Source organism: Chinchilla lanigera, unplaced genomic scaffold (assembly GCF_000276665.1).
Source record: "Chinchilla lanigera isolate Chin_1 unplaced genomic scaffold, ChiLan1.0 scaffold00044, whole genome shotgun sequence".
In the NCBI taxonomy this organism is placed as follows: Eukaryota; Metazoa; Chordata; class Mammalia; order Rodentia; family Chinchillidae; genus Chinchilla; species Chinchilla lanigera.
In genome coordinates, this window is record NW_004955445.1 from 10,717,951 (window position 1) to 10,739,592 (window position 21,642).

At 47.9% G+C, this 21,642-nt stretch overlaps 2 protein-coding genes across 2 annotated transcripts in view; one reads left to right on the top strand and one right to left on the bottom strand.

Moving 5' to 3' along the window:
* The window catches only part of Slc2a10 (solute carrier family 2 (facilitated glucose transporter), member 10), a 13,963-nt gene extending 9,804 nt beyond the window's left edge, over positions 1-4,159 (bottom strand). Inside the window, exon 1 of the mRNA XM_005392370.2 lies at positions 3,859-4,159. Within this exon, the coding sequence (XP_005392427.1) occupies positions 3,859-3,862 (4 nt within the window). The 5' untranslated portion in view covers positions 3,863-4,159. The remainder of the gene's footprint in view (positions 1-3,858) is intronic.
* A 12,613-nt stretch (positions 4,160-16,772) lies between these two features.
* On the top strand, positions 16,773-19,495 carry Tp53rk (TP53 regulating kinase). Its single transcript, XM_005392371.2, has 2 exons — positions 16,773-17,124; positions 18,920-19,495. The coding sequence occupies exons 1-2, from the start codon at positions 16,863-16,865 to the stop codon at positions 19,396-19,398; spliced, it is 741 nt and encodes a 246-aa protein (XP_005392428.1). The 5' UTR covers positions 16,773-16,862; the 3' UTR covers positions 19,399-19,495.
* The last annotated feature ends 2,147 nt before the right edge of the window (positions 19,496-21,642 follow it).

The window sequence follows — 21,642 nt, forward strand, 5'->3', positions numbered from 1 at the left end:
AAAAAAGGCAGCATAGCTCTAGATGTTTTCAGGTGCAGACTCAGGGCTTCTCCTTTCAAAGTGAACATATTCACATTTATTACAATTACTGATAAGCTTGAATCTGCTCTTGATGCTTATTTTCGTGTCTTCTGTTCATTGCACTTGCGCTATCAAGATATTTTTGTCCCGCTCTTGCTTTTGATGAATCCATTTGTTTGTTGTTGCTCCACACCCTGCCACCCTGATTTAAGTGTTTACATTCTGTTTCCTTTCTTCTTAGAGAAGCACTAGCCGGTAGAATTTTCTGCTGTGGTAGAAACTTCTGTATCTGAGCAGTTGCATATGACCGGCTGCATGTGGATACTTGAAAGTTGGCTAATGTGATCAAGAACTTGGTGTTTTATTTTAATTAATTTACTTATTAAAACATAACTTGATGAGGTGGGCTGCTGTGTTACTTAGGAGCGAATATCTTGATGGCCGGGGGAAAGTAAGTGCCTGGTCCAAGGTCAGAGGTAGTGAGCAGCGAGCCGTGCTCCAAAGAGGGCTGTCTGAGCAGGGTGCACACTTCCACTTGCTCCGTGCCAGGCCCGGGCAGGACGGCATTTCACTCTGATCTCGTCTCCTGCCCTGCCCTGCTCAGAGGCAGTCTTCCTGCTGGGGGAGGACTCACCCCCTGTCTCTGCTCCCTGTCCCATTCCCTGACCAACTTCATCAAGAACACGGGATGAGTGTCTGCCCATGTCCTACCATCTGTCCTCGCCACTCCTTGCTTTGCCCCCTTGGTCCCTGGGGTTCACTCCCACAGGGGACAGTCCTTTTAGGCCACGTGAGGCAGCTGAAGTGAAAGCACAGGATTGTTTGTCATCTCTGGGTTCTCACTGGGGTGACAGAGAGCCCAGCCACAGGCCAAGGCCAAGCTGACTGCCCAGGGGCTCTGCTGGAGAGCATATGAGTGCAGACCAGGGTCACAGTGGCTGAGAGGAAAGCAGAGAGAGGTAAAATAGGAACAATTCCAGATCTCACTTCTGGAGCGCCTCCATGTGCCTGCTCTGGCTCCATCCTCATAGCAACTCCTGGGGGTGCTGTTACACTCAACCTACTTTGCAGGTGGGGAAACTAGGCCTTGGCATGTTCTTACAGCCAGGAAATAACAGGACCAGGACCAAAACCTATACACTGAAGAGCTTGCTCCAGGGATCTCCCAGCATAAAGGGTGCACCAGAGATAGGAGGAGCAGCAGGCAGCAGGGCTGCAAAGCAGAGGCAGAGGAAGAAATATCCCAAGTGTGGGGAACCACTCAGAATGCTTCAAAGCTCGGAGGCACCTAAGGACACCTGAGGATGTGACCCCGCTTATCTAGCACAGGTGCACAGCAGGATACAGTTATGTAACCATGAATTAGCGCAGGAGGACAGGCAAGTTCTGGTTATGGCTCTGTACAAGAATGTAAATATGTGATAACAATCTGTATAAGAATGATACAATAAAGATGCAGGCAGCTCTTGCAGTCTTTCACTCTGCTCTTCTCCATGCTGCCTGCTGCTGTCACTGATGTATTGTACACATGCCTTCTTTAACCTGGGGACCTCACCCACAAAAATCTTCTTTGGGCCCCCTGAGCAGGCTGACACCAAGTAACAAAATATGGTGAAGTCACACTGTCCCAGGGAGCTATAAAGGACAGCTCCGAGGATGTCAGGGCTATCAGGAAGACTGGGGAAGCACATTCCTCTCCTAGGCTCTCCACAGCTCCCACCACCTTCGCAAGTAGGTCCAGGCTCGTTAGTGTGACATCCAAGCACTTTACGTGCTGGCTTAACTCCTCAGTCACTGTTCTCCTTTGTCCTGGCTCTGTGCCCATCCCTACCACACTCCTTTCCCCAGACACTTCCATTCCTGGCACACGCTATACACTGCTGCACTGCTCTGCCTTTGTACCTGCTGGTCCTCCTGCTTGCACTGCCCTGGGTCCCCAAATGTCCACTCTCCCTTTTAGCCCCAGCTCACCTCCACCTCCCCTGGGACCCTAGGTATGCACATCCGTTACTGAGTACCCACACCTGGTTCTATGTTGGGACTCTTGTCAGCCTTATGACACAGGAGGTACTGTCATTCCTGTTCTACAAACAAAACATTGAGGCCCAGAGATGTAAAGACATTTCCTCAAGGTGGCACAGGGTGTAAGAGAGGGCGGAGATTTGAACTCCTGCAGTTTGACTCCAGAGTCCCCAAATCAGATGTGATCAAAACTAAAATCTCACATGAACTGACCACTTGTCCAGTACAGGCTGTGAGCTGAGCACTTGAAGTTCATTTTCTCACATCGTTCTCGTGGCCCCCCCTGGGATGAGGGTGTTTTATAGGGACCACACGAAGGTCAGAGAAGGTGACAAACATCCAGGTCATGACAAAGGGGGAGCAGTGGAGCTGGAGCCCAGTCCTCATCCTGGAGCTGATAGATAGAGCACATTCCCTGGCCTACCACGGAGAGTGCCACCTGAGAACTCTGGACACAGCAGGCGCTGCGGACACCTCCGTCCCTGCACGCACACATGCACCCAGGCAGGCAGGCAAGCTCACAAGCACACACTCGTGCATGCACGCCTCTACCATCCAGCCCCACTTTACCCAGACTGTATGCTTTGGTGACAGCGAATGTTTTAGAGCTTTCAATGATACAAACAGCCTGCTCTAGCATGTGTGCCTTAGGTTCGCCACCACTGGTTAGACAATAGCTGTTGAAGTAATTTAGGAGGGATGAGAGGGGTGTGATAGCAAGGAGCTAGAGCCACTGAATATTCTAGGGAAGACCTTGACTTCTCTGGGCCCCAGTTTCCTTCAGGCTTGAAAGTGCTGTGCGGTAGTGTTAAGAGATGGACCATGGAGTCACAGCGGGAGTTGCACAGCAGCTGTGCCATTGTTGCGTGTGAGAAGCTGGGTGGTGCAGTGGTTAGGAATTCAGCCTGGAGCCAGAGTGTTGGAGTTCCATCAGCTTCTCTTCTGCGTAGCTGTGTGACCTTGGGCAACTCACTTAACCTCTCTGAGCTTCCTATCCCTACAAATGGGATAATAATATCTACCTCATATGCCTGCCTAGGCCTACAGCTAATGTTACCTATGATTCTGCACGGAGCAATAGAATGAGGATATAAGAAATAAATCAGGGCATACCTCCCACCCCCACCCCCACCCCCACCCCAGTTTAAAACCTTCCAGCTGCATCATCTGGAATGAGATCAAAGCTTCTCACCCTGCAAGGCCCTGCAGGGTCTGGGCCCTGCTCCACTGGACCCCAGCAACTCTGGCCTGGGGACCACACCAGCTCTTCCTTGCCTCAGGGCCTTTGCCCTTGCTGTTCCCGATCAAAGATAAGAGAGGAGATTAATGTCTTACTCACTGGGAATCTTCAACTTTTGTGTGTGGCACAAAGTAGATGCTCACTAAAGAATGAAGGGCTGACTGGCCCTTAGAACCTCTGAGTCTGGAGAGGGACCCAGAAATTCCCACCGCCCCCAGGTCTGCACTGGGCTGCCCCGATCCCTGGTGTCCAGGGTGGCCGGCGTGTGGGTGCTTAGGGCTCACAGAGCTGATGCACGTTCGCTCCTTTGGGAGCCTCCACTTCCTTGTCTGCAGACCAGGAGGCTGCCCCGAGGGGGTGGTCAGGACTGGGGTCAGCCGGACGCAGAACGGGGCCAGAGGCACTCACTCTCAGCCACTTGCTCTTTCCGGGCAGAAGGAGGAGGGAAGGAGGCGCCCGAGGCCCCTGGGCAGGCCTTGCTGCCCCGCGGGAGGAGCGAAGCCGGCATGGGGATCCCAGAGGCCTGGGGCACAGCCCGGGGGTGGCCCGGGTCCGGGCAGCCGGATGGGACTTACCCATGGCGAGCCGGGCTCCGCGGGCGGGCTGCTGGGGGCACTGGGGACCGGGCGCGCATCCCCTCCCCGGCCGAGTCGCCTCGGAGGCCGCCACCACCGAACAAACTTTCCGGCCCGCCCGGCTGCGCCCCTCCCTGCCTCCCGCGCCGCGCAGCCGCCACGTCGGCCAAGGGAGGCGGGACGTGTGCTGTCCTCCCGTTCTGCCAGAAGTTCTCGGTGGAGTGAGGGCGCGCCTGGTCCCTCGCTTTGTCGCAGTTGGAGAGTCCCCAGTCACAGTGGCCCACACTTGCCTGACCTCCCCAGCTTACACACACACACACACACTCACACACTCAGATTCTCACCACCCATTTATCCCACACTAAGGTCTGGACACCTATACGGGGGCGGGTGCTCCCCAGGGCCTGGCTGGGTCGGTAGGTTCTTTTCTTAAGGAGTTTATACTCCAGTGCCAGAAGAAAAATAAATAACAAAAGGAACAACAGAAATACCTGCTATTGAACAAGGCTGGGCAGGGAATTAAACCAGGGCAGTGTGCTGGGAATGCTAGGCAGATAGTTAAACATTAGCAGGCCTGAGGGACAAAAGGCATCAAAACCCTGCTTTGCCAATTATAAAGAAATAAAGCGGTGTATAATAATACATTTAGAATTGTCTATTAAGTCTCAGGTCAAAAATATTCAACCACAACACAGAGAAGTCTTAAGGTCAGAGAGTGGGCAGCTGCACTACATACACAGCCAATGCAGGGTCATTTTATCTTAAAATCAGGCAGCTACCCACTCAGAGCCTGTGGCTGCCACGGCTAGTGGTACACTGATGACAAAAAAAAGAGCCCAAAAGTCACATTTCAAGATCTACCCACAGTATGTACATTAAACTAAGATTTAACTCAGAGTGTAACTGTATTTTGAGAACTCTGACTGCCTGGGAAGACCAAAGAAGACCTTTTACAACAGTAAGAGATAGACATTCCACACTTCACTTTTAAGACAGAATGTCGACAGGCATGATCACTGTGGAAATAGAGCGAAGATAATCACTGTACCGTAGTGCCCTATGCCCTCAGAGTTACTGTCCCTACATAAAAGGAGACCCACCACCACTCTGTGCAGTGGCCATCTTGGTTCTGCCCACCCTTTCCCTTAAGGCTGTACTTTTTCCCACATTGTTTTGCACTGTTCAATAAATTGTGTTTCTACTTTCACAGCGTTTTTCTGTGTCTTGACTGAATCCTATCATCAAGAGCTCATGGATGGAGGAATCTCCCACTGACAGGCGATTGGGGACACTTGAGGGGAGGGCGCCTGAGCTGACCTGGTGGTCCAGGCGGGAGGAACAGCAAGGGCAAAAACCCTGTGGTGAGGATGAGCTGCTGGGATACCGAGAACACCAGAAATGAAACCGGAGGGTTTGGAGCCTAGACGTGGACAGGCAGAGTAGAAGGGGAGGGTTCCAGAACAGACAGGCTGAGAACCTGATCCTTTAAGGCCTTGGAGGGGTCAGGATCATGGGTTTTATCTCAGCTGACAAATCACTAGGGAGCTCTACAAGGTTTGCAGGAGCAGGAGCAGGGAGGTACTTGGGCGCCTGCTGGAAGGGGAGAGGTGGGTGGGTTTGGCTCAGATGATAGTGGGGATGGAGAAGGGTAGGCAGGTTGGAGAAGGGGCGGAGAGGACTTGCGCACTGCAAGAGGAGCAGCCCAGGGCTGGGAAAGGAGAGCGAGAGTTCTGTGTTGACGCTGGAGGCTGCGTGATGTGACACTGGGCAGCCATGTGGAAATACGTGGGCAGTTCAATATGAGCCTGGAGCTCCAGACGGGAGGCAGGCAGGGGACACCACCACTCATTCTCACTCAGCCAGCACACACAAAATCCCCGGGGTGCAGGCTTCTCCCGCCTGAGTGCAGGGTCACACGCGTGTGTGGGGAGCCACGCTCACACCAACCCAGCCTTCTAGTAGACACATGTGCCTTTGCCCAGCAGGAACCGAGAGCCAGGGACACAAACAGGTATCTTGGCAGAGCTAGCATGGATGAGACCTTGGAGCCAGGGTTTTTTGGTATAGTTCTGAGAATAATAGTTTTGTGAACAGTTTCTAACCCCACGCTGGGCACTGACTGAGCAGCAAAGGAGACTTTTATTCTTGGTCAAGAATAGCAGAAATGGGAGTTAAACACACAAACCAACTTCTTCACCCCTTGTTGGTTGGGAGTTTACATAAGTTAAAAGAAATGAGGAGGAAGGAGTAAAGCCGGTGAAGAGAAAGAGAAATCGTGTCTTTTCTAGAAACGCACAGAAATTTTCCAGAAATTTAGGTGCTGCCTCTATTTGTTCCTTTTACAGTTCTTTCCAAGTCATCATCGTGGCAGCCCTCAAGTGTCAGGGCACTGGGGTGGGGTTGTTGTTTAGCATGCAGATGGGGTTATGATAAAGTCAGAGGTTGTGTGACAGTCACTCCAACAGCCATCATAGACCTAGTCAGTTTGGGTTTGCTCATGGGACCTCTGGCCTAGAGACATTTTGTCTTCAAAGAGAAACAGTACTAAAGCAGGTTAGGAATTTGGGTAGGCCAAGCAGAGACCACAAGATTAAGGCAAGGGAATATTTTGGCCCCATGGCTACAAAATTTGTTGTTTCCTCCCTAAAAATCTAGGTGGGCTTCAACCAGTAGGGGGCACAGAAGAGCACTGTGTGACTCAAAGCCTGGATTCCTGGGACACGGGGATCCTGAGCCTCCGAGTAGAAGGCTGGCTACCCGCCACGCTGTGAGGAAGCCCACACTAATAGAGGAGCCATGGGTGGTCCTAGTCCAGGATCTCCCAGTCCCAGCTCCAGAACAAGCCCTCAGATGGCCCCTATTCCCAGATGACAAACCTTCTAGCTGGGGACACAGTGGAACAGTGATACACTGTGCCCGTCAGCCTGTTAGGATTCCTGTCCCACAGATTCCATGAGTATAGTTAAATGGTGTCATTAAGCTGCAAAGTTGGGGCTGGGGATTTAGCCCAGCGGCAAAAGCACCTGCCTGGCGAGCGCAAGGTCGTGAGTTCGGTTCCTGGTACCGGAGAAAAACCAAAACAAAACAAGCTGCAAAGTTTTAGAGTACATTGCTGATGGAGCGACAAATGGGACAAAATCTGAAATGACTGAGTGAAAATTATATACTTTTGCTATCATGGGTGATAGAGTTCTGGGACAGATTTTCAGGTTCTTGTGTGTGACGAACAAAGCACAGACTGTGGCATGTAACAATAAGGAAAAAGAAGCAAAGTTTAATGAAATATAAAGGTTGAAGGAACACTCAGAGTGAGTGAACTTGTGCAGTGGAAAGGAAAGTGGCACAAGTGTGGATATGTTGGGCTTAAGAATTTGAAATGTTGGGCTGGGCCTAGGGCACCTCTGACTAAGTCTTTTAGAGCATGATGACCAGTGATTGACAGGGTGCCAAGTCATGCCAGCTGTGCCTTTTGCACATGACCTTGCCCATAATTCACTATGTCATAACTGGAGGTATGAGATGTGGCCCATACATATGAGCCTTTAATAAGCAAGCTCCAAGTGAGGAATGGTCAGTGTAGGTCATACCGACAGGTCTGGCATGCATGCATCCTGATGTGGGATTTCAGAATTTCCAAGAGTCTGATCTTTGCCTCCAGGTAGTAAGACAAAGGTTAGGGCTGTTGACCCTGGGCATTGTCCAGATTCAGGAGAGTGGAGGGGAGTGATCCCAAGGCCTCATTGTACTACAAGTGCCCATATTACTTTGAGTTAGCATTTTACATGTATTAGTTTACTGTTCACCTTCACAACAGCTTATGAGGTAGGAATGATTACAATCTATCTCCATTCTACAGACAAGAAAGCTGAGGCCAAGGAGGTGTAGCAACTTGCACAAGGATACAACTTGCTCAGGGTTTCAAGGGATTGCCACATAGCAATTCCTTCTTCCTCCTCTGAATGTCTTGAATTGCTACCAGGAGACCAGGTTCAGCAAGGCTGAACATATGTCACATTCTGATGACACAGCCTGTATATGTGGTATGTTCTTTGGTCTCTGCTCATGTTAATTCATGAAGAACATAACATCATGCTGATGTGTTCTATCTGTTCCGGAGAATAGAGATCCCCTTTTCCTCTCAAAGTATTACCATGGGTGATGGGGTGCCAGACAGGTTCCTGGGTACTTGTGCACAATAAACAGAGATTTGGGCATGGTGTGCAATAGTAAGGAAACAACAGCAAAGTTTAATTATGCAGTAGTATGTTCAGAGTGAGGGGGCTCATGCTGGTGACGGGAAAATGGCATGAGTATTGAGGGCATTGTTTGTTTGTTTGTTTGTTTTTTTGGTACTGGGAATCGAACTCACGACCTAGCGCTTGCCAGGCAGGCGCTGTGCCACTGAACTAGATCCCCAGCCCCCTAGGGCGTTGGTTTTAAGGATTTAAAATCTTGCTCAAGGTCTAGGGCACCTCCCATTGGGTCTTCCAAGGCATGGTTGACAATGTGATTAACAGGGTGCTGTCATGTCATCTGTGTCTATTGCACATGTCCATTCCCATAAGTCACTCTGTTATACTCTGTTATACTAATGAGGATGTACGAGATGCAGTCCATATGCATGAAACTTCACTGAGTTTCAGGTAAAGAAAGCTTACTGTAGGTCATGCAGGAGGGTCTAGCGTGCATGCCTGGATTCTGATTTGGAATTTTGGAATTTTCCAGGGTCTTTGTTTTTTTTTTTGTCCCTCTCTCTGAGTAGTAAGCCTTAAGACAGGGGGGGTGGAGTTTGGTCCTAGGTCATTGTCCTGAGTGGAGGGGAGTGGTCCAGCAGAGAGTAGAGGAGAGTGGCCTGTACCCCCAATTGTACTGCAGTTATCTATATTAAAAGGAGGAAGGGAAACTTATAACTAGATGGTGTCAGACGCAGCTTCAACGATGGCTCCCAACAACACCCCCACCCCCACCATTGTGGCTAGGTGGGATGTATGCACTGCTTCTTGCCTGGAACACGCAGCTATCAGGATCATAAACTCAGCGATAGTAATGAATTAAAAGGGCAGAATTTAGGGCTGGGGATATAGTTCAGTGGCATAGCACCTGCCTGGCAAGCCCAAGGTCCTGAGTTTGATTCTCAGTACCAAAAAAACAAAACAAAACAAAACAAAACAAAACAACAAACAAAAAACAAAGAGGCAGGGCTGTGTGCATCACCAACAGTGACCAGCAGCTGGCTGTGTTACCTGTTGATAACTCACATTATCTGGTGATGTTAGGACCTCCAGCAGAGCTGCACTTTGAATTGAGCAAAAAAAATCCTATGACCAAAAACTTGACAACAATACAATCCCTGCTCCTAGAAACCATGAAATTATAATGTTTGTTACATTAAGTCCTTAAGTTTTGGGGTAATTTGTTACACAGCAATAGTGACTATAGAGTCCATTATTGTTAAATTATCTTGATCAAAAAACAAAAGGAGGGCTGGGGATATAGCTCAGCACCACAAGCGCCTACCTGGCAAGCACAAGGTCCTGAGTTTGATTCCCGGTACAAAAAAAATTAGAAAAAACAAAAGGAGCTGGATCCCCTCAAAGGGAGAAGCAGGGCTGGATTATGTGTACATAGGTAATAGGGATTTACATATATGCCTTCCTAAGACTCATCTGCAGCGGGTGTTCAAACACCTATCATCCCTGATATACTATGTATCTTATTTGAGGAGTCACTGTATCTTCCCTGCTAAGGAGAAGCTCAAAGAATTTTCTTTTAGTGGGGAGGATGATAATGAGGAGTGAACCCAGGTCTACACACCAATCTACATCTGTAACCTTCTGCAAAATATTTTACTTTTTTTTTTGCTGGGGATATAGCTCAGCGGCTTAAGCGCCTACTTAGCAAGCGCAAGGTCCTGAGTTCAATTCCCGGTACCAAAAAAAAATTTTTACTTTGAGACAAGTTGTAAGTCACTAAATTGCCCAGGCTGAGCTCTAACTTGAGATCCTCCCCCAAAATGTATCCCCTTACTCCCCCCCACCCCGGGCGGCACCGTCATTGCCGTGCTCAGCCCGGCGCTGGCCGCTTCCGTATGTACAGGTGGTAGCGCGTGTGCACCCGGGCTCGTTTTGGCCCTGTTCAGGTGCTGTGCAGATCCGGGGCACAGAGGAAGCAGCACCCCTTGGGAACAACCCCCAGCCAACGACTCCCAGAGGGGAGGAGGCCTGTAAGAACCCCGTCCTTGGCCCTGAGGGTGTGAGGTCCCAGGAGGACTGAGCTTCCGTTGCCAGCTGCCAATCCACTTTTCACTGGCTGCCTTCCTGTCCTCGCCTCCCTGCTCTCTTGCCATTTCTTGCGATGACGCGTGAAATAAACCACTGTTATAGTTTGGACCTCGGATGTCCCCCCAAAGTCTCATGTTACAACCTCCTACACTTGAATCTGTGCGGCAGTCTGCAGGCACCCAGTGAAGAGTGTTGCCACCACACTGCCCTTAACGCTCAACTTGCACGGTCTTCTCTTGCTTTCTGGCAGCCTTTGGAAACCCAATCACCCAGCTCCGCCAGTCTCCCAGCTCTGAATCATTTCACTTCCTATCAGAGCCTCTTGGCTTTCCACTTGCCTCTCTGTACCTTTAGGTACCCTGGCAAACAGAAAGCTGTTTGGCTGTTCCCAGGCAGTGTTGCTTCCGCAATGCCTCTCCTTCACCCTTTAGCCCCTTTAGCGGTCCAAAAGTAAAAGAGGCAATATTTAAATACAGCCTTATTTTCTTTTATCACGAGCACACTCTTAAGCACGATCGGCTTCTCACTCAGGTGTTGCTGCAGTGTGGGGAGACAGACAACTCACTGCCTGGCTGATAGCCAGTGAGGAAGACAGACATGAATCCGTCATTTAAAACTACTTAGGGCCGGGGATATAGCTCAGTGGCACAAGCACATGCCTGGCAAGTGGAAGGTCCTGAGTTCGATCCCCAGTACTACCAAAAATAAATAAATAAACCTACAAGAAGGGAATCTGTGATGGCATAAAAGCAGAAAATTTCCAGGGACAGTGAAGCCATCCAAGTTGGATTTCCTCCTTGCTGAGGTCAGGAAGGGCTCTCCCAGGGATGCGCCACTTGAGCTGAGACTGGAAGGATGCCTACATGGGTGTAAGCAAGGGAGAGAGGGAAGAGTGCTTCTGGGAAAGGAAATAGTGGATGCAAGGCCCTACAGCAAGAGGGAACATAGCAAAGATTAAGAGACAGCAAAGGTGTCTGAAGAGCAGAGATCAAGGGAGTTTGGTGGGAGAAGGGTCTGGAAGAGCATGCAGGGCCTCATGGGATGAATTAGGATTGGGCCTTTATCCTAAGCACAGTGGGGTGCTATTCAAAGGTTTTAACTGAGTTGAAAGAAGGCAAGACCAGTCTGACCATAGCTAGCCTGGCCCTTGTGAATATATTTGCAAAGGAGATTTCTAAAGCAGAGGTTCAGATGGTCTGGTAACCATAGAGATGTCTGTGTAGACACAAAAAATTATGATAATCAAACCACAAACTTGAGAAACTGGGTGTTATAAATAAGACTGGTTCTGGATAGGCTTTGAGTAGTCTGGGCTGGTGAAAGGTGCTGGGAACCGCATTACACCAACATAAAGGGCCTAATGTTTGAAAAGGGTCCTGCTGGGTATATGAATAAAACCCGGATCCAAGGACATGGGTGTCATAGCAACCCTTGGACCAAAGGGCCTCTCTTTGGTATTTCAAACCAGACCCCAGAGACAGTGGGGGGCGGGCAGGGAGGAAAAATGAGCCAGTGAAAAGCATCTGCTGTCTCCCAGGCAAGTTCACGGTCATCATCATATTTAATTCTAATAAAAACTGGCCACAGCTGACTCCCCATTCTTGTGTGTGTGTGTGTGTGTGCGCGCGTGAGACTGGAGATTAATCCCAGGGCCTTCAGATTGAGATGGGGTCTTATAAAATTGCCCAGGCTAGACTTCAACTTATGATCCTCCTGCCTTGGTTTCCCAAAGTCCTAGGACTACGGGTGCATGCCACCACTCACCCCACCCCCAAGCATCTGAACACTGGGAAAGTGGAACTCAAAGAAAGGATGCAGGTGGCTGGGTCACAGAGTGCCCGGCCTTGGGCCTGCCTCTCCTGTAACTCTGCCCTGCTCCATCTCTCCTGGCTTGCAACCCACGTCTCTCTCTGCTGATGTAAGCAGAAAACTTGTCAGTTTCCTCTGCACAAAGGTCACCTGAGGCCAGTGTCCTGAAGGGGCGTCCTGATGGGAAGAGGAGGGACTTCAACCAAGCTTTCTTCCAAATACAGAGAGGTGTGCAGGCGGTAGCACCTCTCTTCTTTTGCACATGCTTTTGTATCTTCACTGGAATTTGGTGGCCATCTTGTGACTGTAAGGTGAAAAAGTAAGGATTCGAACTGCATGTGAGGCAGGTAGAGCAAAAAGATAAAAGGATCTTGGGTCCTTAGTGTTATAAAGCTCCTGAGCGATACCTGGGACCCCTGCCTCTTGAAATGTTATGAGCTAATAAATGAATTTACTGTTTACATTATTTAAAATACTTGATTAGAATATGTAATTACTTGTGCTTTAAAACATCAAACTGTGGTAGAGTCTACTAATAGAGGGTCCTTCTGGGTCTCTCTCAGTCCTAGTCTTGGCCCAGGAAGTTTATATTTTAAATGCCATGGAAAAGTTGGAGGCCGGGCATGGTGGTGCATGCCTGTAATCCTAGAACTCGGGAGGCTGAGGCAGGAGGATCGGCGTGAGTTTAAGACCAGCCTGGGCTACAAAGTGAGCTCAAGGCCAGCCTGAACTGCATAGCGAGACCCTGTCTCAAAAAGACAAAAACAAAAACAAAAAAAAAAAAACAAGAAAAGTTACTGGAATTCTAGTGAGTTAATTCCAGTGTACCACTTCCAGTGCAACCCATGGAGAGAACAAAGACACTAAGGCATATCTGTAGTTATGGGGAGCCAAGGGGTCCTAAGTCCAGCCAGGATGATGGCTCACCAGAACCAAGGCCTTGACCAGGGCTGAACCTGGGTTTTATTAATTCGTGAAGAAGGGAGTGGCTTGAGGATGAGTGACTGTGAGAATGGCCGGAAGTAGGTGAGTGCTCTGAGCTGGGCTAGGTAGGAGGCCTGAAATCACCTCTGCAATATGCAGAGAGAAGGATCTGCAGAAACAATAATCTGCATAACACAACTGAGGTAGTCTATAATGTTTTGGGGTCAGTGCTTCAGCTCTGATGTGTAGTTTTTTATGCCTTGGGAAGTCAAAGCCTCTTACCTTGAGGCTCAATCCCAGCCCACAGTGACAGTGTGGAGCACGACTCTCTATCCCGCCTTACCCCAGCTCACACAGGTTTTATTTGGGAGCTACTGGAGGGCAGGGAAACACTGCCCTATTGTCTTTGCTTCAAGATCACATATCATCACCTCTGCTGGACCCATTTGCATTGCTTAAGGCCAATTAAAGGGCTAAGGAAAAGTCCTAGCCAGCTCTGTACATATCAGTACATGTAAATAGGGTCAGGCTCAGCCAAAATGGAGAAAGTTGCTCCTCCTTCAAGGAGAGTCGCCCAGGTGGCCCTCCACATCTACTACTTGTCCCTCCCCACATCCTTTCTTTCATACTTCCTTTTAGTATTAATACCCCAAGTTTCTAGCACAGCCCATAGCTGCCCTGCTGAAGAATACATTCCCCAGCTTCCTTTGCAGCTTTATGCATCACGTGTCTGGGTTCTGGCCAATAGGATGTGAGGGGAAGGGCTCCTTTGAATTTTAGGTCAACCTCTTAATGACTTAACTTTCTACATCCTGGCCCTCATACCCCTTCTTACCGAGTAGAAAGGGGACAAATAGAATCGACTGAGAGAAGGAAGCAGCAGAAGTGGACTGCTACATAGAAGAGAAACAACGCTCATATATAAGCATCTATTTTTAGATTATTTATGTTAAAGTGCTTTATTCTGTCTGCTATACAGTAATCAAAACATACTCACTCGGGGGTGCTTGTTGCAAGCCACATAATGCGCTTCTACAGTGGGAGGGGGTCTCAGTGTTCCCTCAGGACACCTCACATGGGGCAAGCCACTTCCCCACAAGAAATAGTGGTTGGACGCTAGGAATCAAATTATAATCACTATTGCATTAAACACTCCATAAATAACAATAGTTTCCATTTCTGGAGTGCTTATCATGTGCCTGGTACATTTCTAGGTGCTTTACTCCTGGCTCCTCATTAAATCTTCACAAAAGCCCTACAAGATAGATAATAACTTGCTTTATTTTTTGCAGTAATAAGGACATAATCCAAAGCTTTTACACTCAGCCACATCTCTAGCCTTTTTTATCTTTTACTTTCTGACAGGGTCTTGCTGTGTTGCTAAGTTGCCTAGGTTGACCTCAAATTTTCAATCCTCCTGCTTCAGCCTCCCAGAATGCTGGGATGACAGGTACGTACCACGATGTCTGGCAATATTAGCTTACTTTATAAATGAGGAAATTAAAGCACAGGTAAGTTAAACAGCCTGATATTCCTTGCTTCTTCCTGGAACCTTTGTATTCACCGTTCTCTCTGCTTGGATCTTCCCCCAGGAATCAATTCACAGACTCAAATGTTGCACACACGGGTGTGTGTGTGTGTGTGTGTTTGTAGCGCTATTAGTGACTGAACCCAGGGCCTTCGCCCTGTGTTACATCCCCAACCCTTTTTTATATTGAGATAGGGTCTTGCTGAGTCACTGAGTTATGCAGTCTGGGCTTGAAGCTGCAGGCCTCCCGCCTCCCACTCCTAGAGTGCTAAGATTACAAGTGTGAGCACCATGCCAGGCTCAGATATCACCTCTCCACTGACACCTTCTCAGCCACTTTATTTAAAAATGTATCGCTCCTCTTTTCCACTGTACTATGCGTGGGGTCACCAGTTAATGCATTATACAACCAGGATGTTTTCAAGAATAGAAAAGGCATGCTATCAACAGTTATGTCAGGAGCAGAGGCAGTTAATAGTTACATCAAGAGCCAGTGTCTCTGGCAAACCAGTAACCATGTCATCCTAACTGTTCCTCTGCCTGTTTTCTTCCATACCACCTACTATTTCCATGCCAACTACATATTCTCCTTATTTATTTGTTTATTGTCTCTTTCCACCTACTAGAATACAAACTGCATGAAAATAGAAATAAGCCTTTATTTTATTTACTACTGTGACCCCAGGACCTTAATATCTGGCATATACAAAATAGTCACTCAGCAAATATCTGTTGAATTTGTGAATAAACGAATGAATAGGCACCTGGGCCTGACATGCAGGAAGCGGGTAAGAGACTATTGGCTCAGAAAGGGCTCAGGGCTGAAAGTTAAAGCCACCTCTCTTTTCCTAGACTGCTTGGCTTTTCTGCCTGGAGACCTGCAGCCTATTCCACAATCAGAGGTGGAGGCTTCACAGGGCCATGCCTGGAGCTATCACCCCAGCCTCTCAGCACCTCCCTTCCAGCAAGAAGAGGCCTTTGGGGCTAGGCTACTGCCTCTGCCCTTTCAGCTCCCGGACTGTTCCTAGCACCATGTTGCACCAGCCCCATGAAGCTGCTGGTCTTGGTCCACCCCAGTCCTGCCCAGGGTCTCTTCTCTTTGCTTGTTCTAAGCACCCTCCCACTCCTCCACCTGGTTGAGCTCAAAACCCGGGAGACTCTACAAGGGCAAAAGTACAAGGAAATGAGGTGCACTTTGGATAGAAGTGAAAACTGACACAAACTGTTTGGAGGGTAGTTTGGCTGATGGGTCAGATTTTAAAGTGCTGTGACCTAGCAACCTTACTTGTAGAAAAAAGGTTCCCAGAACCATTCCCCCAGGCTTGCAAAGATGCCTGGGTAAGCCATCTGCAGCGGTCTGTGAGAGAAAACACAAAACTAAAAATGAAACAAAACTGTTTAATAATGGCCTAGCAACAAGGAAGTGTTTTGTGTTTCTGCATAGAAGAATGCGGTAGTTCTAACTAACGTGGAAAACCGTTGAGGACAAATTACTTAGAGGCAAGAATGCAAAAGCATGAACACTATAATTTCATTTACGTTGGGTGGAAAACCCACTACTACATGCGTGTGTATATTTGCAACGTAGAAAAAAAGTCTACAAAGAAACTATGTAATGGTCAGCAGCGGCACAGATTGGTGAGGATAGGCGGTCTTTTGACTTTGCGTGTAAACATCTGTATTGCAAAAACTTGTGTATTAGTTTTGTAATGATACAGAAGCAGTAAGTCAATTCTCCCAATTCAGCATAGGTTCTGTCTCTGGAAAACTGTTGATTTTCCCTCTTCCCCTCCCCCACAATCTCATCAGCCCCACCGCCCTGAGTCTTTTCTTTTCTGTAAAGTCGATTCAACCTGTAACCTTACTATTCCTGAATGCAGTCAATAAATGGTAGATATTATCGTAACATCTTAAGACGATGTTGGAAAAATGGTTCATTGGCAGCGCTGCCCGACTCTGACGCGTGTTCACTCTTCTGGGTGGGACTATGGAGTCGAAGCGGGAGGAGTCCAAAAATGAGACTGCGGGGTTGAGGGGCGAAACTTCCCAGAAGCTAGACTCCTGAAAGGATCACAGCGTTCCTAAACATTTTCCTGGAGAGAAGCTGAAGCTTTCAAAAGAGGCGAGACGCTGGCAGACAAGCTCCAAAGCCCATCGCGATCCTCACCGAGGGCTTCCGGAGAAAGCCGAGGAGTGTGGAAAGCGCCGCTTACCGAGAGCTGCCGAAAATTTACGGAGCGAGACGAAGAGTTGGCCAATGGACCTTTAGAACGCGTCCCGGAGATGCACTGGATACTTCAAAAAGAGTCAAGAGGTATGGAGCCGGAACCACTTGTACAGGGCGGAAGTGTCGGCGGGGGAGAAATTGAGTGGCGGAAGGTGGGGGAGGGTTTCCGGAGCGAGCGGAAGCACCCCGGTCAATTTTCCGAAGGAGCGGAGAGACCGAATGTCTGTGCTGGGTCATGGGTGAGGCGAGTCAGGGTCCCTCGCTGGAGGCCGGGGCGCTGGCTGCAGCCCGAGAGCGAAACAGCCGTTTCCTGAGCGGCCTGGAGCTGGTGAAGCAGGGCGCCGAAGCGCGCGTGTTCCGCGGCCTCTTCCTGGGCCGCGCGGCCGTGGTGAAGCACCGCTTCCCCAAGGGTTACCGGCACCCGGCGCTGGAGGCGCGGCTCAGCCGGCGGCGGACGGTGCAGGAGGCCCGGGCGCTGCTCCGCTGCCGCCGCATCGGTGAGGCCGGCCGGCTCCCGGCCGCGGGGGCGCCCAGGCTCAGGGGTGGGGAGACGGCGGTGAGGGACTGTGCAGCGCTGCCTGCCTCCGTTCGCCTTCGTGTCTCCGTTTGTACCGACTGCCCTGGCCTTCCTTTGGGAAATGTCATCCTTTCCTTCCTCGCAATTCATTAATTCTTAAGCCACAAGGTCTTGCAGCAACAAGCGTTTGTCCTAGAGGCATTTCTCAACTCTGCTATTGCTGGACGCTGAGCATGGGATTTAACCTCTCGGAGCTTCCGTTTCCCCGTTTGTACCGTTTCGATTTTCCATCATTATTTCTTCGTTGAGTAGTTTTGAAGAAGCAGATAAGCCGGATGGGGTGGCCCAGGCTTGTACTCCCACCACTTAGGAGGCTGAGGCAGGAGGATACAGAAGGACTCTGAGTTTGAGGCCAGCCTGTGCTACATAGCCAGACCCTGTCTCAAAAAACAAACCACAGAAAAGAGGCAGGTGTAATTATAGGTACCTGCCTTGGGGCCGGGCCTGGCTTCATATATAGCTTTTCTTTTTCTTTCTTTCTTTTTTTTTTTTTTGGTTTTTCTCGTACCGGGAACCGAGCTCACGACCTTGTGCTTGCCAGGCAGGCACTTTTGCCACTGAGCTAAATCCCCAGCCCATATATAGCTTTTCAAAAAGTTGTTTAACCTGTATGCCTCGTTTCCTTACCAGTAAAGGAAGTCATAGTAGAGGTATCTATCTTAGAGATGTTGAGACCATTAGATATATGGACCCAGTACTGTGTTTGAATGTATCCTGGCACATAGCATTCAGTAAATGTCATATTTCATTAAGTCATTTATTTTTCATTAAAACATCTTTACGGTCTGTCACCAGAAACCCTGTCACACTAATGCACAATTAGGAGAAGTAATTTGCCCAGGGTTACTCAACAAGTAAGGGGCCCATCGTCCTTCTAACTGAGGCATTAGCTTTTTGCTGTACACTTCTTGCCTTTTTGAAAATTAGGTTTTCTTTTGCTGAGGCGGGGGTGGGCCTCTGTGCAGCAGGACATTGTTAGCTGGTGCGGTATTTTGGGAAATCCAATAGTGTACAAACAGATTCATCACTACCCTTGCAGAGATTAAGTGAAGATTTAACAGAGTTATTTGTGTGTTAAGGTTTTCTTGTTTTTTTTACTTTCTCTGTTGTACAAAGTGGCTCCTTTGTTTCTTGCTGTATCCTCATTAATGTGTCTCTAGTTTCTAGAAAAGTGTCCTGGACCTGGTTGACATTCAGTAAAGATTCATTAGGTGTATTGGAGAAATTCTCATGTAGCAGTAGCAGAAACTGAGGCTTAGAGAAATTAATGTACTTTAAAGTTACTACTAGTAAGGAAAGGAGCTGGGATTTTGAACCTCATCCTTTCTGAGTAGAAAGGTGAATCTGTAAGCCAATATGCTGCTTGGCCTCCTGATAGTGACCCTGTCAGGTAGGAACTCCTCTGATTGGGTGATGCTTCTCCTCTGGCTTTCTTTTGTTTTGTGTTTTAGGGAGTAAATATGACAGAGTCTAGTCATAAAAGGTTCAGGAAAAGAGAAGGAAGGTTTGGGGACTTTAAATTTAGTCAGCTGGTCTCAGGGTTGCACAGTTTGGGCAAGGGAAATGTCCAGAGAAGTTAGACCATTTTCTGAAACATTCCTAAATCTTTTCTGAAGTAAGTAGTGTCTGCTGAAATAGTGGTTCAATCTTTGATTATTAAACCTACCTTTGAAAAGAAGAATTTGGCCTAATAACCACTTATGTGTTGATTGCAGGGATATCTGCACCAGTTGTCTTTTTTGTGGACTATGCCTCTAACTGCTTATATATGGAAGAAATTGAAGGTGCGCTGACTGTTCGAGATTATATTCAATCCACTATGGAGACTGAAAAAACTCCCCAAAGCCTCTTGGGCTTAGCCAAGAGAATTGGGCAGGTTTTGGCTAGAATGCACGACGAAGACCTGATTCATGGTGACCTCACCACCTCCAACATGCTCTTGAAGCCCCCTCTGGAACATCTGAACATTGTGCTCATAGACTTTGGGCTGAGTTTCATCTCAGGACTTCCAGAAGATAAGGGAGTAGATCTGTATGTCCTAGAGAAAGCCTTCCTCAGTACCCACCCCAAGACTGAGACTGTGTTTGAAGCCTTTTTGAAAAGCTACTCTACCTCCTCCAAAAAATCCAAGCCAGTGCTAAAAAAATTAGACGAAGTGCGCTTGAGAGGAAGAAAGAGGACCATGGTTGGGTAGAAGAATGTGCGTGACAATCACATGTAGTGAGGCTTTTTTCTGAGTAAATTTGAAGACATGTAACTAAATAAAGGAGCGGCTATATTTTTAAGTGGTCTGTGATGATGCCAAAGTGTCATAATCCGCGCAGTTCACTGTTGTCAAGAGTTTTCTGTGCAAATAAGACATGTTCTAGGCAGAATTGGGGACTTAAAGGAATCTAGGGCAGGCTTTCTCATATTTTTATTAGTCCTTTCACTCTGTATTTTTTTGTAGTGTACATGATACATTTGATTGAAACCAGTTTTGGGAGACATAACTAACATTTTAAAAATGAGGGCCAGGGATATAGCACAGCAGCACAAGCACCAGCCTGGCAAGCGCAAGGTTCTGAGTTTGATTGCTGGTACCAAAAAAAAAAAAAGAAAATCTAGAAAATATCTGTATTTTATGAAACTTGTAAAGGGTCTGATTAAAAATATAGAAGAGGTTAAACTATTAAAGCTGGGCATGGTGGCACACACCTGTAATCCCAGCACTTGGGAGGCTGAGGCAGGAGGATTGCTGTGAGTTGAAGGCCAGCCTGGGCTACATAGTGAGTTCAGGGCTCTCCTGAGTTACATAATGAGATCCTGTCCCAAGAAACCAAAACCAACAAGAACAAAAAAACCTATTAAAGTAAAAAGATACATTGCCATTAATCCTTCTTAAAACATTTCCACTGTCTTCCACACACTTACCCTGTTGTTCTTGCCACTTTCTAAAGCAGTTCTGAAAGTCTCCTTTCATCAGTGTCTAGTTGCATGCATGGCTGCCATGTCAGTGTTTACCTTTCATGATCATGTTGACTTTGGAGAAAGGCCAGAAGTCGCATGGTGCCGGATCTGCTGAATAAAGTGGATGAGGACACAGCCATAATTTTTTCTGAGCCTGCCTTTCCCCTGGATGGCACTTGGCAGCAGTAGTCAGTGTATGTTTGGTCATACATTGTAAAGATATGAAAGAGGACGTCCAGGCTGCTTAAGAAAGTGACACAAATTTGTGATGGGGAACATTTTGAGGGGAATTAATGGCAATGGCTCACTATAATAAAAATTTTAAACATTCACTATCTAGTTTGAACACCCCCTTGTAGATATGTAGTGGGTTTGTTACAAAATATATTGCTTTTTGAGGGTCACAGTACAGATGAAAAGTGCAGTTCCAACCCAGTTTCTCTTTTTTAAAAAAGCAGGCTTCTCAGACAACTGAAATTTAGATAACATTGTTATGTTGCTCTGTATTTTTATTCTGACTTTTATTTATTTATTTTTGTCTTTTTTGAGACAGGGTCTCGCTATGCAGTTCAGGTTGGCTTTGAGCTCACCTTGTAGCTCAGGCTTGCCTTGAACTCACAATGATCCTCCTGCCTCAGCCTCCTGAGTGCTGGGATTACAGGCGAGCACTACCACGCGCAGCTTGTTATTACCTTCTAATTAAGAGAAGAAAACCTAATCCTGATTCTGTTATTTACAATAACAAGCAGCTAGCCTGTAAATCATAGTTTGCCAGTTCAATATTTAGAATTACATGAAATGTTTGTGTTGGTTATTGAGTTATTGGCACCCCTCCCTGCTTAAATTTGCACTCTAGGCAAATCCCTCTCTTGCCCCTCCCTAGTTGAGCCAAGATGTTACTGAGCGCTGCGGCCTTCATGTAGAAGTCAGTGTTCCTACAAGGGTTGGCCCCTGACTTCTTGGAAATTTCCTCCTGTGACTTTAACTTGGGGCATAGCAACTCCAAAGAACTGACTTTTTTGCCACCAGAGGTCGCGAGTCACTCATCTGCTGGACAGAGTTAAACAGGGAGCTTCCCTCCACTTCCTTTTCTTTTTCCTTGACCTTCTCTCTCTTTCTCCCTCCACCTTTTCTTCCTCCTCCATTTTCCTCTTCCCTCTTTTCTTTCAGCTTCTTGCTTCCCATCGTTTCTCCCTTTTTTCCCTCCCTTGAACTTGTTCATTTATTCACTCAATAGCACCTTAGCTGAGCATCTATCTCTCTGGGGCAGCCCCTGTGCTAGTCACTGTCAGTGTCACGAGCAGGACAGAGTGGGGTGTCCACTTGCTTCCTGTCTCAATTTTTTCATCCATCCTCTCCTGTCTTCACTCATTCTTTTACTAGGTGTTTAGTGAGTGCCTTGGCTGTGTCCAGCTCTGAGTTGGATTCTAAAGAAGCGACAGTGGGGCTGGGGATTTAGCTCAGCGGCAAAAGCGCCTGCCTGGCAAGC